This window comes from Bubalus kerabau, chromosome 1, assembly GCF_029407905.1.
Source record: "Bubalus kerabau isolate K-KA32 ecotype Philippines breed swamp buffalo chromosome 1, PCC_UOA_SB_1v2, whole genome shotgun sequence".
Lineage (NCBI taxonomy): Eukaryota > Metazoa > Chordata > Mammalia > Artiodactyla > Bovidae > Bubalus > Bubalus kerabau.
The window spans coordinates 259,616,814-259,630,627 of NC_073624.1; the positions used below are offsets into that span (position 1 = coordinate 259,616,814).

The 13,814-nt window shown below is 43.1% G+C and overlaps 1 protein-coding gene across 1 annotated transcript; it reads left to right on the top strand.

Annotated features, from left to right (window-relative positions):
• Positions 1 to 11,040: 11,040 nt before the first annotated feature.
• Positions 11,041 to 12,755, top strand: LOC129639288 (elongation factor 1-alpha 1-like). The gene has a single exon (XM_055564355.1). The coding sequence runs from the start codon at positions 11,086 to 11,088 to the stop codon at positions 12,472 to 12,474; it is 1,389 nt and encodes a 462-aa protein (XP_055420330.1). The 5' UTR covers positions 11,041 to 11,085; the 3' UTR covers positions 12,475 to 12,755.
• Positions 12,756 to 13,814: the final 1,059 nt, after the last annotated feature.

Consider the following 13,814-nt stretch of genomic DNA (forward strand, 5'->3'; position numbering starts at 1 on the left):
GAGTCAGACACGACTGAAGCGACCTAGCATAGCATAGCGTAGCATAGCTCGGATAACTTTTGTGGGCATTTCGCCTAATTTAAGAAAAGAGAGGATCATTGTTACCATCTTTCTAAATTCCATATATATGAGCTAATATACTGTATTGGTGTTTTTCTTTCTAACTTACTTCACTCTGTATAATTGGACTCTGTTAGAGAAAGCGAGGGTGAGATGATTTGAGAGAATAGCATTGAAACATGTATATTATCATATGTGAAACAGATCGCCTGTCCAGGTTTGATGCATGAGACAGGGCACCCAGGGCTGGTGCACTGGGATGATCCTGAGGGATGGGATGGGGAGGGATGTGGGAGGGGGAGTTCAGGATAGAGAACACATATACACCCATGGCTGATTCATGTCAATGTATGGCAAAAACCACCACAATATTGTAAATTAATTAGCCTCCAATTGAAATAAATTAATTAATTTAAAAAAAAAAAAGGAAAAGAAGAGACTGACCAAATCATCGTTTGTCACAACCAGATTTTTTTTTTTTTTTAAAAATATGTTGATTATGCCAATTCAAAAGACCCTGGATACCTTAGAAATGGTGGAAAGAAAACAGGAGTTAACAGATCTATTGCTTAAAGTTACCTAAACTGACATTCAAAATATCAATATAATAATGTTCATACCAGTGGTTCTTAACCCATCCTCTGAGCATCAGAATCACCTTGGGAAGTTTTCAGCACTCAGATAGCCAGATTTTTTTTAATTGCAGCCCTTCAGTTATACTCTCTTAATTGGCTTGTTACAGGCATTCGTATTTTTTCACACTGCTACATGATTTAAATATACATTATATTATAAATATCATATTTTATTATATATTATATAATATACATTATATTATAGCCTGAGAATTGTGATTCTTCTCACCTTTAGATAGAGATATTAAGGTATTTTCCTATCTCCCAAATATCTCTGGATTGTTTTTTCTTTTTCTTTTTTAAATTATAGAGCTGGTCTGTAATGGTCTGACTTAAACTTTAGAATTAATAATAGACTTGTAATTCACTTTTGGTTGAGTCCTGGGATTCCCTGAGAAAGATAGACACCCACTTGCAGAACAGCTGCAGGAATCAATATGTTTCGAGCTGATTCACACAACTTTAAAGAAGGCTTATGCAGCATAGCATACTCCAGAGTGAAAAACAGCACAATTTTACTTCACAATGGGCAACGCAGTGCTGGGAAGGCCAAGAACTGAGGAGATAAAAGTTCAGAGCTGGATACCTTGGGAAATAAGGCTTTTTGGTGGTAGTTTTCTGGATAGCAGTATGATTCTTCCTTTAAGCTTTGAACCTAAAACTATTTGGGATGCAAATAATTCTCAAGCATGTTACAGATTAACTATTTTTCCCAAGAAGTTTACTGAGTATAATTTAATCATTTTAATACAGATTCTTAATCACTATCAACTATGATGGTGTAATCAGTCAAGAAATTGTAAGGATGCCACGGGGCAACTAAGCCCGTGTGCCACAACTAAGTGTCCATGCCCTGTGCTGAAGAACTCACACGAGACAAAGAGACCTCCTGTACCACAACTAAGACCTGATGCAGCCAAATAGATAGGTCAATAAACAGGGCGATGGGAGTTTTCCAAGCACCGTGGTTAACTTCTGAAAAAAAAAAAAAGAAATTATAAAGGAAGGTGGAGATGGTGAGGTGAGGCAGGGCTATCCAAGGTGAATAGAACCTGGCTTCCTAACTTGAAGGTCCAGAGAATTATTCTTATTATAAGCTGTTCCCTGGTGGCTCAGCTGGTAAAGAATCCACCTGCAATGTGGGAGACCTGGGTTCGATCCCTGGGTTGAGAAGATCCCCTGGAGAAAGGAATGGCTACCCACTCCAGTATTCTGGCCTGGAGAATTCCATGGACTGTATAGTCCCTGGGGTCACAAAGAGTTGGACACGACTGAGAGACTTTCACTAGATCACTAGAAAAGATAAACTGAGGCATATTAAAAATTTTAAGAATTTATTTGAGCAAAAATCAATTTGAATTAGGCAGCTTCCAATCTAGCAGATAGAAAAGAACTCCAGGGAACTATACATAATGGAAGACTTCTATAGCTTTAAGAGAGCAGGAAGTTATACTAGGCAAAAAAGCAGATGGTTATGGCAAGGTTAATTTTTTTTAGGGGATGGTGGTGGGATCTACCAGGTGGTTTACCTAACTAGTGGTGAACAAGTAATTCCTGATTGACCAAACATTCCATTTCTGGTAGTGCTGAAACTGTAATTAAATAGTCTTGGTTTGGTGATATGGGGCTTAGAATAAGCAGCTCCATTTTCATCCTCTTGTCTTGCTTTTACCACAGCCCAGAGCCATGATCACATAAGATTAAACTCATAAAATACTTACTGCCGGGAGGGATAGTACAAGGGTGCCAAGTCTGTAACTCTAACTTTCTCACACTGGAAATATTGGTGTTAACCTAGCACATTTTTGCTAACCTTCAAGCTCCAATGGAAGCTAAATCAAAATGAGAAGCTAATTTATAGATTTATCTTGAGAAATCTCTGTCTCTGAGGCGCCGGTCTTCTTTATGTCTAGGGAATATAAAGTTGTTAAGAGTGTGGACTCTGGAACCAAACTGGTTTGGGTATTAATCCTATTTCACTATTCTGTGAACTCTTTGTCTCAGCTTCCTCATCTGACACTAAGGAGTGGAAGGTTGAAAGATTGCAAGTTAGCAATAGTACTTACTTATAGTATTTTGTTGTAAGGAGCAAATAATGTAAGCAAAACAGAGTTGGGCATATGATAAATTCTGTTAAAAATTTTTTTTAAATGCTATATAAGCAGATGTATATGGGGTATGTCCTATTAAAGGATAATTTTTAAAAACAATTAAAATCAAGCTCTGATATGGAAATAAAATAAACATGTATCAAAGATTCTGACTGTGGTTTTCATTCTGGAGACTGTGAGATTGTGGTTTCTGCTGCTTCTGTTTCTGCCCTCTGATGGATGAGGATAAGAGGTTTGTGTAAGCTTCCCAATGGGAGGGATTGGCTGTAGGAAACTGGGTCTTACTCTGGTGGGCAGGAACACACTCAGTATATCTTTAATCCAGTTGTTTATTGATGTGTGGGGATGTGCTCCCTCCCTATTGGTTGTTTGGCTTGAGGCATCCCAGCCCTGGAGTCTATAGGCTAATGTAGGGCTAATGGTGACCTCCAAGAAGACATATGCCAATACCGGACGGCTGCTGCCAGTACCCCTGTCCCTGTAGGACGCCACTGCCAACCCACACCTCCACAGGAGACCCTCAGACACTCAGAGGCAGATCTGGCTCAGTCTCCTCTGGGGCCACTGCTCCTTTCCCCTGGGTCCTGGTGCACACAAGGTTTTGTTTGTGCCCCCCACGAGTCTCTGTTTTTCCCAGTCCTGTGGGAGTTATGTAATCAAATCCCACTGGCCTTCAAAGTCAGACTCCCTGGAGATTTCCAGTCCCTTTGCTGGATCACCAGGTTGGGAAGTCTGATGCAGGACCTAGAGCCTCCTCAACTGTAGAAGAACTTCTATGGTATTATTTTGGGTTCCCTTACCCTACTGCTCTCCACCTGGGTGCCCTTTCCCAATAAAGTCTCTTGCTTTGTCAGCACATGTGTCTCCTCGGACAATTCATTTCTGAGTGTTAGACAAGAGCCCAGTTTCGGGCCCTAGAAGGGGTTCACCTTCCTGCAACAAATGGAGACTCTGGCAGGGACTCTTCTTCACTGAGACTGACATCCTGACCACTCGGGGTACTCAGGGGCCAGCTTGCCTGCCAATGGACCTGACACAGCGGCCGCAACTGGGACCCTTTTGTCCCTGGTCTCCTCCTGACGTGGACAACCAGCCAGAGTGCCCTTACTGGCCCCTACAGTGGATTGGTCTATAGAGAAGACAGCTGACCTGATCTCACCTTAAATGCTTGATGCTCAAGCAGGAGAAACTACACTACACCAGGATGAGAAGATGACGACATCAGAAGTAGACAGCTTGCCCAAGATGCTGGACCTGATTTGTATGATCATTTATGTTTTCTTGACTTCTTAGACCTCTGCATATAAATCAAATGCTTTTCTACCATAGGCCCGATTCTATGCTAGTTTTAGAAATCAATTCAATTGTTGGGTTTGCGGCCAATTACCTGTGTCTAGTTCTGGGTCAATGGCACCCCACTCCAGTACTCTTGCCTGGAAAATCCCATGGACGGAGAAGCCTGGTAGGCTACAGTCCATGGGGTCGCTGAGGGTCGGACACGACTGAGCGACTTCACTTTCACTTTTCACTTTCGTGCATTGGAGAAGGCAATGGCAAGCCACTCCAGTGTTCTTGCCTGGAGAATCCCAGGGATGGGGGAGCCTGAAGGGCTGCAATCTATGGGGTCACACAGAGTCAGACACGACTGAAGCGACTTAGCAGTTCTGGGTTACCTTGTTAAATTTCTCTACTACTACTACTAAGTTGTGTCCGACTCTGTGCGACCCCATGGACGGCAGCCTACCAGGCTTCTCCATCCATGGGATTCTCCAGGCAAGAACACTGGAGTGGGTTGCCATTTCCTTCTCCAATGCATGAAAGTGGAAAGTGAAAGTGAAGTTGCTCAGTTGTGTCTGACTCTTAGCGACCCCATGGACTGCAGCCTACCAGGCTCTTCCATCCATGGGATTTTCCGGGCAACAGTACTGGAGCGGGGTGCCATTGCCTTCTCCCAAATTTCTCTACTACAAGACTATAACTGGTTGTCCCTGAGAAAATTTACTTAAAAAAAAATTATAGTCATATTCAAGTTACTGTGATATTACTAGATGGGATCCCCTCACTGGGCCAATTAATTATGCCTGCTCTGACTCTGGCCATAAATTTGAGCTTTTTTCTATTACTCAAGCTCAATCAGAGAAACAAGAAAAGTTTCAGCAAAGGAGGAAAAAATCTCCCACAATTATGGGATGGATTTATATAGATAAATATAGATAACATCAGGCTATGGTAATTTAGGTTTAAAGTCTCCTCTGTGTTGGAAATAATTAGATCATACTAAGGGCAGACACACTGAAACCATACTCACAGAAAACTAGTCAACCTAATCACACTAGGACCACAGATCAGATCAGATCAGTCGCTCAGTCATGTCCGACTCTTTGCGACCCCATGAATCGCAGCATGCCAGGCCTCCCTGTCCATCACCAACTCCCAGAGTTCACTCAGACTCATGTCCATCGAGTCAGTGATGTCATCTAGCCATCTCATCCTCTGGCGTCCACTTCTCCTCCTGCCCCCAATCCCTCCCAGCATCAGAGTCTTTTCCAATGAGTCAACTGTTCGAATGAGGTGGCCAAGTACTGGAGTTTCAGCTTTAGCATCATTCCTTCCAAAGAAATCCCAGGGCTGATCTCCTTCAGAATGGACTGGTTGGATCTCCTTGCAGTCCAAGGGACTCTCAAGAGTCTTCTCCAACACCACACTTCAAAAGCATCAATTCTTCGGCACTCAGCCTTCTTCACAGTCCAACTCTCACATCCATACATGATCACAGGAAACACCATAGCCTTGACTAGACAGACCTTTGTTGGCAAAGTAATGTCTCTGCTTTTGAATATGCTATCTAGGTTGGTCATAACTTTCCTTCCAAGGAGTAAGCGTCTTTTAATTTCATGGCTGCAGTCACCATCTGCAGTGATTTTGCAGACCAGAAAAATAAAGTCTGACACTGTTTCCACTGTTTCCCCATCTATTTCCCATGAAGTGATGGGACCGGATGCCATGATCTTCGTTTTCTCAGCCTTGTCTAACTCAATGAAACTAAGCCATGCCTGTGGGGAAATCCAAGACAGGCGGGTCATGGTGAAAAGATCTGACAGAATGTGGTACACTGGAGAAGGGAATGGCAAACCACTTCAGTATTCTTGCCTTGAGAACCCCGTGAACAGTATGAAAAGGCAAAATGATAGGATACTGAAAGAGGAACTCCCCAGGTCAGTAGGTGCCCAATACGCTACTGGAGATCAGTGGAGAAATAACTCCAGAAAGAATGAAGGGATGAAGCCAAAGCAAAAACAATACCCAGCTGTGGATGTGACTGGTGATATAAGCAAGGTCTGATGCTGTAAAGAGCAATATTGCATGGGAACCTGAAATGTCAGGTCCATGAATCAAGGCAAATTGGAAGTGGTCAAACAAGAGATGGCAAGAGTGAATGTTGACATTCTAGGAATCAGAGAACTAAAATGGATTGGAATGGGTGAATTTAACTCAGATGACCATTATATCTACTACTGCAGGCAGGAATCCCTCAGAAGAAATGGAGTAGCCATCATGGTCAACAAAAGAGTCCAAAATGCAGTACTTGGATGCAATCTCAAAAACGACAGAATGATCTCTGTTCATTTCCAAGGCAAACCATTCAATATCACAGTAATCCAAGTCTATGTCCCAACCAGTAACACTGAAGAAGCTGAAATTGAATGGTTCTATGAAGACCTACAAGACCTTTTAGAACTAACACCCAAGAAAGATGTCCTTTTCATTATAAGGGACTGGAATGCAAAAGTAGGAAGTCAAGAAACACCTGGAGTAACAGACAAATTTGGCCTTGGAATACGGAATGAAGCAGGGCAAGACTAATAGAGTTTTGCCAAGAAAATGCACTGGTCATAGCAAACACCCTCTTCCAACAACACAAGAGAAGACACTACACATGGACATCACCAGATGGTCAACACCGAAATCAGACTGATTATGTTCTTTGCAGCCAAAGATGGAGAAGCTCTATACAGTCAACAAAAACAAGACCAGGAGCTGACTGTGGCTCAGACATGAACTCCTTATTGCAAAATTCAGGCTTAAATTGAAGAAAGTAGGGAAAACCACTAGACCATTCAGGTATGACCTAAAGCAGAAGATATCAAGAAGAGGTGACAAGAATACACAGAAGAACTGTACAAAAAAGATCTTCATGACCAAGATAATCACGATGGTGTGATCACGGACCTAGAGCCAGACATCCTGGAATGTGAAGTCAAGTGGGCCTTAGAAAGCATCACTATGAACAAAGCTAGTGGAGGTGATGGAATTCCAGTTGAGCTATTTCAAATCCTGAAAGATGATGCCGTGAAAGTGCTGCACTCAATATGCCGGCAAATCTGGAAAACTCAGCAGTGGCCACAGGACCAGAAAAGGTCAGTTTTCATTCCAATCCCAAAGAAAGGCAATGCCAAAGAATGCTCAAACTACTGCACAATTGCACTCATCTCACACGCTAGTAAAGTAATGCTCAAAATTCTCCAAGCCAGGCTTCAGCAATATGTAAACCGTGAACTTCCTGATGTTCAAGCTGATTTTAGAAAAGGCAGAGGAACCAGAGATCAAATTGCCAACATCTGCTGGGTCATGGAAAAAGCAAGAGAGTTCCAGAAAAACATCTATTTCTGCTTTATTGACTATGCCAAAGCCTTTGACTGTGTGGATCACAAGAAACTGTGGGAAATTCTGAAAGAGATGGAAATACCAGACCACCTGACCTGCCTCTTGAGAAATCTGTAAGTGGGTCAGGAAGCAACAGTTAGAACTGGACATGGAACAACAGACTGGTTCCAAATAAGAAAAGGAGGACGTCAAGGCTGTATATTGTCACCCTGCTTATTTAACTTCTATGCAGAGTACATCATGAGAAACGCTGGACTGGAAGAAGCACAAGCTGGAATCAAGATTGCCGGGAGAAATATCAATCACCTTAGATATGCAGATGACACCACCCTTATGGCAGAAAGTGAAGAGGAACTCAAAAGCCTCTAGATGAAAGTGGAAGTGGAGAGTGAAAAATTTGGCTTAAAGCTCAACATTCAGAAAATGAAGATCATGGCATCCAGTCCCATCACTTCATGGGAAATAGATGGGGAAACAGTGGAAACAGTGTCAGACTTTATTTTGGGGGGCTCCAAAATCACTGCAGATGGTGACTGCAGCCATGAAATTAAAAGACGCTTACTCCTTGGAAGGAAAGTTATGTCTAGCCTAGATAGCATATTCAAAATCAGAGACATTACTTTGCCAACAAAGGTCTGTCTAGTCAAGGCTATGGTGTTTCCTGTGATCATGTATGGATGTGAGAGTTGGACTGTGAAGAAGGCTGAGCACCGAAGAATTGATGCTTTTGAAGTGTGGTGTTGGAGAAGACTCTTGAGAGTCCCTTGGACTGCAAGGAGATCCAACCAGTCCATTCTGAAGGAGATCAGCCCTGGGATTTCTTTGGAAGGAATGATGCTAAAGCTGAAACTCCAGTACTTTGACCACCTCATGCGAAGAGTTGACTCACTGAAAAAGATTCTGATGCTGGGAGGGATTGGGGGCAGGAGGAGAAGGGGACGACAGAGGATGAGATGGCTGGATGGCATCACTGACTCAATGGATGTGAGTCTGGGTGAACTCTGGGAGTTGGTGATGGACAGGGAGGCCTGGCGTGCTGTGATTCATGGGGTCGCAAAGAGTCAGACACGACAGCAACTGAACTGAACTGATGGTATTATTGCTCTCCAGTTTGTGGGTCGTCCACCCGGCAGGTATGGGATTTGATTTTAACATGATTACGTCCCTCCTACCATCTTGTTGTGGCTCCTCCTTCGTCCTTGGACAAGGGTTCAACCTCCTCCTGTTGGTTGGGTTCAACCTCCTCCTGTTGATGGTAGCTCAACAGCTATTGAGATTTTGGTGTTCTAGAGGAGAACATGGGCATACATTCTTCTCCTACACTACTTGACCCAGGCCTCACAAAGATCACAGCCTTGCCATGGCGAAAGGACCTTAATGAAGCTAAGAACCATGCCATGCAGGGCCACCCAAGATGGGCTGGATGTGGTGGAGGCTTTTGACAAAGGTGGTCCACTGGAGAAGGGAATGGCAAAACCACTCCAGAATTCCTGCCTTGAGAACCCCATTAAGAGTATGAAAAGGCAAAAATATATGACACAGAAAGATGAGGCCCTCCCCTCCCAGGTCAGCAGTTGTCCAATATACTACTGGGGAAAAGTGGAAAAATAGCTCCAGAAAGAATGGAGAGGCTGGGCCAAAGCAGAAACAATACTCAATTGTGGATGTGTCTGGTGAAAGTGAAGTCCAATGCTGTAAAGAACAATATTGCATAGGAACCTGGAAGGTTAGGTCCATGAATCAAGGTAAATTGGGGGTGATCAAGAAGGAGATGGTAAGAGTGAACATTGATATTTTAGGAATCAATGAACTAAAATGGACAGGAAGGGGTGAATTTTGTTCAGATAACCATTATATCTATTACTGCGAGCAAGAATCCCTTAGAAGAAATGGAGTAGCCCTCATAGTCAACAAAAGAGTCCAAAATGCAGTACCTGGGTGCTCTCAAAATGACAGAATAACTTCAGTTCATTTCCAAGGCAAATCATTCAATATCATAGTAATCCAAGTCTATGCCCCAACCACTAACGCTGAAGCAGCTGAAGTTGAACAGTTCTATGAAGACCACAAGACCCTCTAGAACTAACACCAAAATACGATGTCCTTTTCATTATAGGGGATGGAATGCAAAAGTAGGAAGTCAAGAGATACTTGGAGTAACAGGCAAGTTTGGCCTTGGAGTACAAAATGAAGCAGGGGAAGGGCTAAAAGAGTTTTCTCAAGAGAACGCATTGGGCGTAGCAAACATCCTCTTCCAACAACACAAGAGAAGACTGCACGTGGACGTCACCAGATGATCAATAAGGAAATCAGATTGCTTATATTTTCTGCAGTTGAAGATCATTGTTGTTCAGTCGCTAAGTCACATCCAACACTTTGTGACCCCATGGACTGCAGCATGCCAGGCTTCCCTGTCCTTCACTATCTCCCAGAGTTTCCTCAAACTCATGTCCATTGAGTTGCTGATGCCATCCAACCATCTCCTCTTCTGTTGCCTACTTTTCCACCTGCCTTCAATCCTTTCCAGCAACAAGATCTTTTCCAATAAGTCAGCTCTTCATATCAGGTAGCCAAAGTATTAGGACTTCAGCTTCAGCATCAGCCCTTCCAATGAATATTCAGGACTGATTTCTTTTAGGATTGACCGGTTTGATCTCCAGTTGCAAAGAGTCAGACATGACATAGTGACTGAACAACAACAACTGAAGATTCTATTTAACTTGTTCTTAATGAGAGAACCAGGAAAATGTCATAACTGACTCAAAGGTAAAGTTAAAGAATGGAGATATTTATAAATCAGAAATATGAAACAAATTTGCAGAGGGACCAAAAGCTTGCTTTTGGGACTGAGAGGGTCCCTATTGTCCTTCCACCAGAAAAAAATTTATGTGCATCTCTAGATAAGAATTGTATGCATTACTCTTGACTTCCAAGGTTAGGATATCACACCCAAGCAACCCTCTGAGCCAAGTTTTATAGACAGTACCTATAAATTTGGGGAAATTCCTCGTTCTTGAAGTCTCCAAAATATTGGAATATTCTTGGATTGCCGGAAAGGAAAGTTTTCTTACCACTTGTCAGTCTGGAACTGTCCTGGCCCTTTTAACCTTCTGTAGCAAAAATACCATAGATTAGGTGGCTTATAGACAACAATGGTTACCTATTCATTGTTTCCTTACATGGCAGAGGGGTAAGGGAACTCTCTGAAACCTCTTTTATATTGGCACTAACTCCATTCATTGCAGGCTGCTCATGGCCTAATCATCTCCCAAAGGCTGCTGCTGCTGCTGCTAAGTCGCTTTAGTCGTGTCCAACCCTGTGTGACCCCATAGACGGCAGCCCACCAGGCTCCCCCGTCCCTGGGATTCTCCAGGCGAGAACACTGGAGTGGGTTGCCATTTCCTTCTCCAATGCATGAAAGTGAAAAGTGAAAGTGAAAAGTGAAAGTGAAGTCGCTCAGTCGTGTCCGACTCTTTGTGACCCCATGGACTGCAGCCTACCAGGCTCCTCCGTCCATGGCATTTTCCAGGCAAGAGTACTGGAGTAGCTTTTTCGCAACGGTTTTGCCGCCAGGACACAGGTGTCGTGAAAACCACTGTTAAACCTAAGCCAAAATGGGAAAGGAGAAGACCCACATCAACATCATTGTCATTGGACACGTAGATTCAGGGAAGTCTACCACGACTGGCCATCTGATCTACAAATGTGGCGGGATTGACAAGAGAACAATTGAAAAGTTCGAGAAGGAGGCTGCCGAGATGGGAAAGGGCTCCTTCAAATATGCCTGGGTCTTGGGCAAACTTAAAGCTGAACGTGAGAGTGGTATCACCACTGATATCTCCCTGTGGAAATTTGAGACCAGCAAGTACTATGTTACCATCATTGATGCCCCAGGACACAGAGACTTCATCAAAAACATGATTACAGGCACATCCCAGGCTGACTGTGCTGTCCTGATTGTTGCTGCTGGTGTTGGTGAATTTGAAGCCGGTATCTCCAAGAACAGGCAGACCCATGAGCATGCCCTTCTGGCTTACACCTTGGGTGTGAAACAACTAATTGTTGGCGTTAACAAAATGGATTCCACTGAGCCACCCTACAGCCAGAAGAGATACGAAGAAATGGTTAAGGAAGTCAGCACCTACATTAAGAAAATTGGCTACAACCCCAACACAGTAGCATTTGTGCCAATTTCTGGCTGGAATGGTGACAACATGCTGGAGCTGAGTGCTAATATGCCATGGTTCAAAGGATGGAAAGTCACCCGTAAGAACGGCAATGCCAGTGGAACCACCCTGCTTGAAGCTCTGGATTGCATCCTGCCACCAACTCGCCCAACTGACAAACCCTTGCGTTTGCCTCTCCAGGATGTCTATAAAATTGGTGGTATTGGTACTGTCCCTGTGGGTCATGTGGAGACTGGTGTTCTCAAACCTGGCATGGTGGTCACCTTTGCTCCAGTCAATGTAACAACTGAAGTGAAGTCTGTAGAAATGCACCATGAAGCATTGAGTGAAGCCCTTCCTGGGGACAATGTGGGCTTCAATGTCAAGAACGTGTCTGTCAAAGATGTCTGTCGTGGCAGTGTGGCTGATGACAGCAAAAATGACCCACCCATGGAAGCTGCTGGCTTCACAGCTCAGGTGATTATTTTGAACCATCCAGGCCAAATCAGTGCTGGATATGCACCTGTGCTGGATTGTAACACAGCTCACATTGCTTGCAAGTTTGCTGAGCTGAAGGAGAACATTGATCACCGCTCTGGGAAAAAGCTGGAAGATGGCCCTAAATTCTTGAAATCTGGTGACGCTGCCATCGTTGATATGGTTCCTGGCAAGCCCATGTGTGTCGAGAGCTTCTCTGATTATCCTCCCCTGGGCCATTTTGCTGTGCATGACATGAGACAGACAGTCACTGTGGGTGTCATCAAAGCAGTGGACAAGAAGGCAGCTGGAGCTGGCAAGGTCACCAAGTCTGCCCAGAAAGCTCAGAAGGCTAAATGAATATTATCCCTAATACCTGCCACCCCAGTCTTAATCAGTGGTGGAAGAACAGTCTCAGAACTGTTTGTCTCAATTGGCCATTTAAGTTTAATAGTGAAAGACTGGTTAATGATAACAATGCATCGTAAAACCTTCAGAAGGAAAGGAGAATGTTTTTGTGGACCATATGTTTTGTGTGTGGCAGTTTAAGGTGTTAGTTTTTAAAATCAGCACTTTTTAATGAAAACAACTTGACCAAAAATCTGTCACAGAATTTGAGACCCATTAAAAAAAGTTTAATGAGAAAAAAAAAAAAAGAAAGAAAGAGTACTGGAGTAGGGTGCCTTCGCCTTCTCCCAAAGGCACCACCTCCAAATACCAGCACATTCCATTTTGACATGAATTTTAGGGTGGGGATGCAGACATTCAGCGTGTATCAGTGACCCTGTAAGTCAGGGACAGGCCAGCTTTCCTAAAAGGACTCCATAGGCACCAACTTTCCATTTCTTTAATTTTGAGTTCTTTCGGTATTAACGCATATTAGGATGACATTAAATTTGTAAATAGCTAGTAAAGTCTTTGTAATATGGAGTCTTGCTTGTCAAAAACCAGGAAGGGTATGAAATTTTGCCGCATTCACAAGCTGACAAGTTAGCCTACTACCAATTTATGTATGCTGGCAGAAGATATGAAACTTCTGAATCAGAGACAAGAGTTTTCATTACTCATTGCAATGACAGTGGCTACAATATTATAATTTTCTTTCACTGGTTCCCTAAGCACCAGTTGTGAAAAGAGCCAGGGAACACCGGTACACACAGTGAATTGTTTCACAGGAAAGAAACAGCTTAGGGACCCAAAGTTTTCCTACTGGCCAGTAAGAAGACCTTCCCTTTGCTGTAGAGGAGATATCATGTCATTTTTCAAAGCTGTTTGCTATAGAAACAGCATTGAAAAATTTGTCTGTCTGGTGTTGATAGCAGGGTGATGCTGGCCTTGTAGATTGAGTTGAGATGTGTTTCTCTGCACTTTCTTGAGACTGTCTTGCACTTTCATTTGTGAAGGAAAAATGTTCACTTTTCTCTAAATGTGTGGTACAATTCACCTGTTATGCCATCTGGTTCTGGACTTTTGTTTTGGCAGAGCTTTTTGTTACTGACTCAATTTCATTGCTGATAGTGGGTCTGTTCCTATTTTCTCTTTCTTCTTGGTTCAGTATGGGGAGATTGTACATTTCTTCTAGGTTTTGCACTTTGTTGCTGTATAGCTGTCCATAGCTATCTCTCATGATCCTTCATGTTTCTATTCTATCACTTATATAACTTTTCTTTCTTCGTTTGTGATTTTATTGATTTGGGCCC

What these genes read in the sequence shown, in the direction of transcription:
- LOC129639288 (XM_055564355.1), top strand. Translation starts at nt 11,086, where the DNA reads ATGGGAAAGGAGAAGACCCACATCAACATCATTGTCATTGGACACGTA.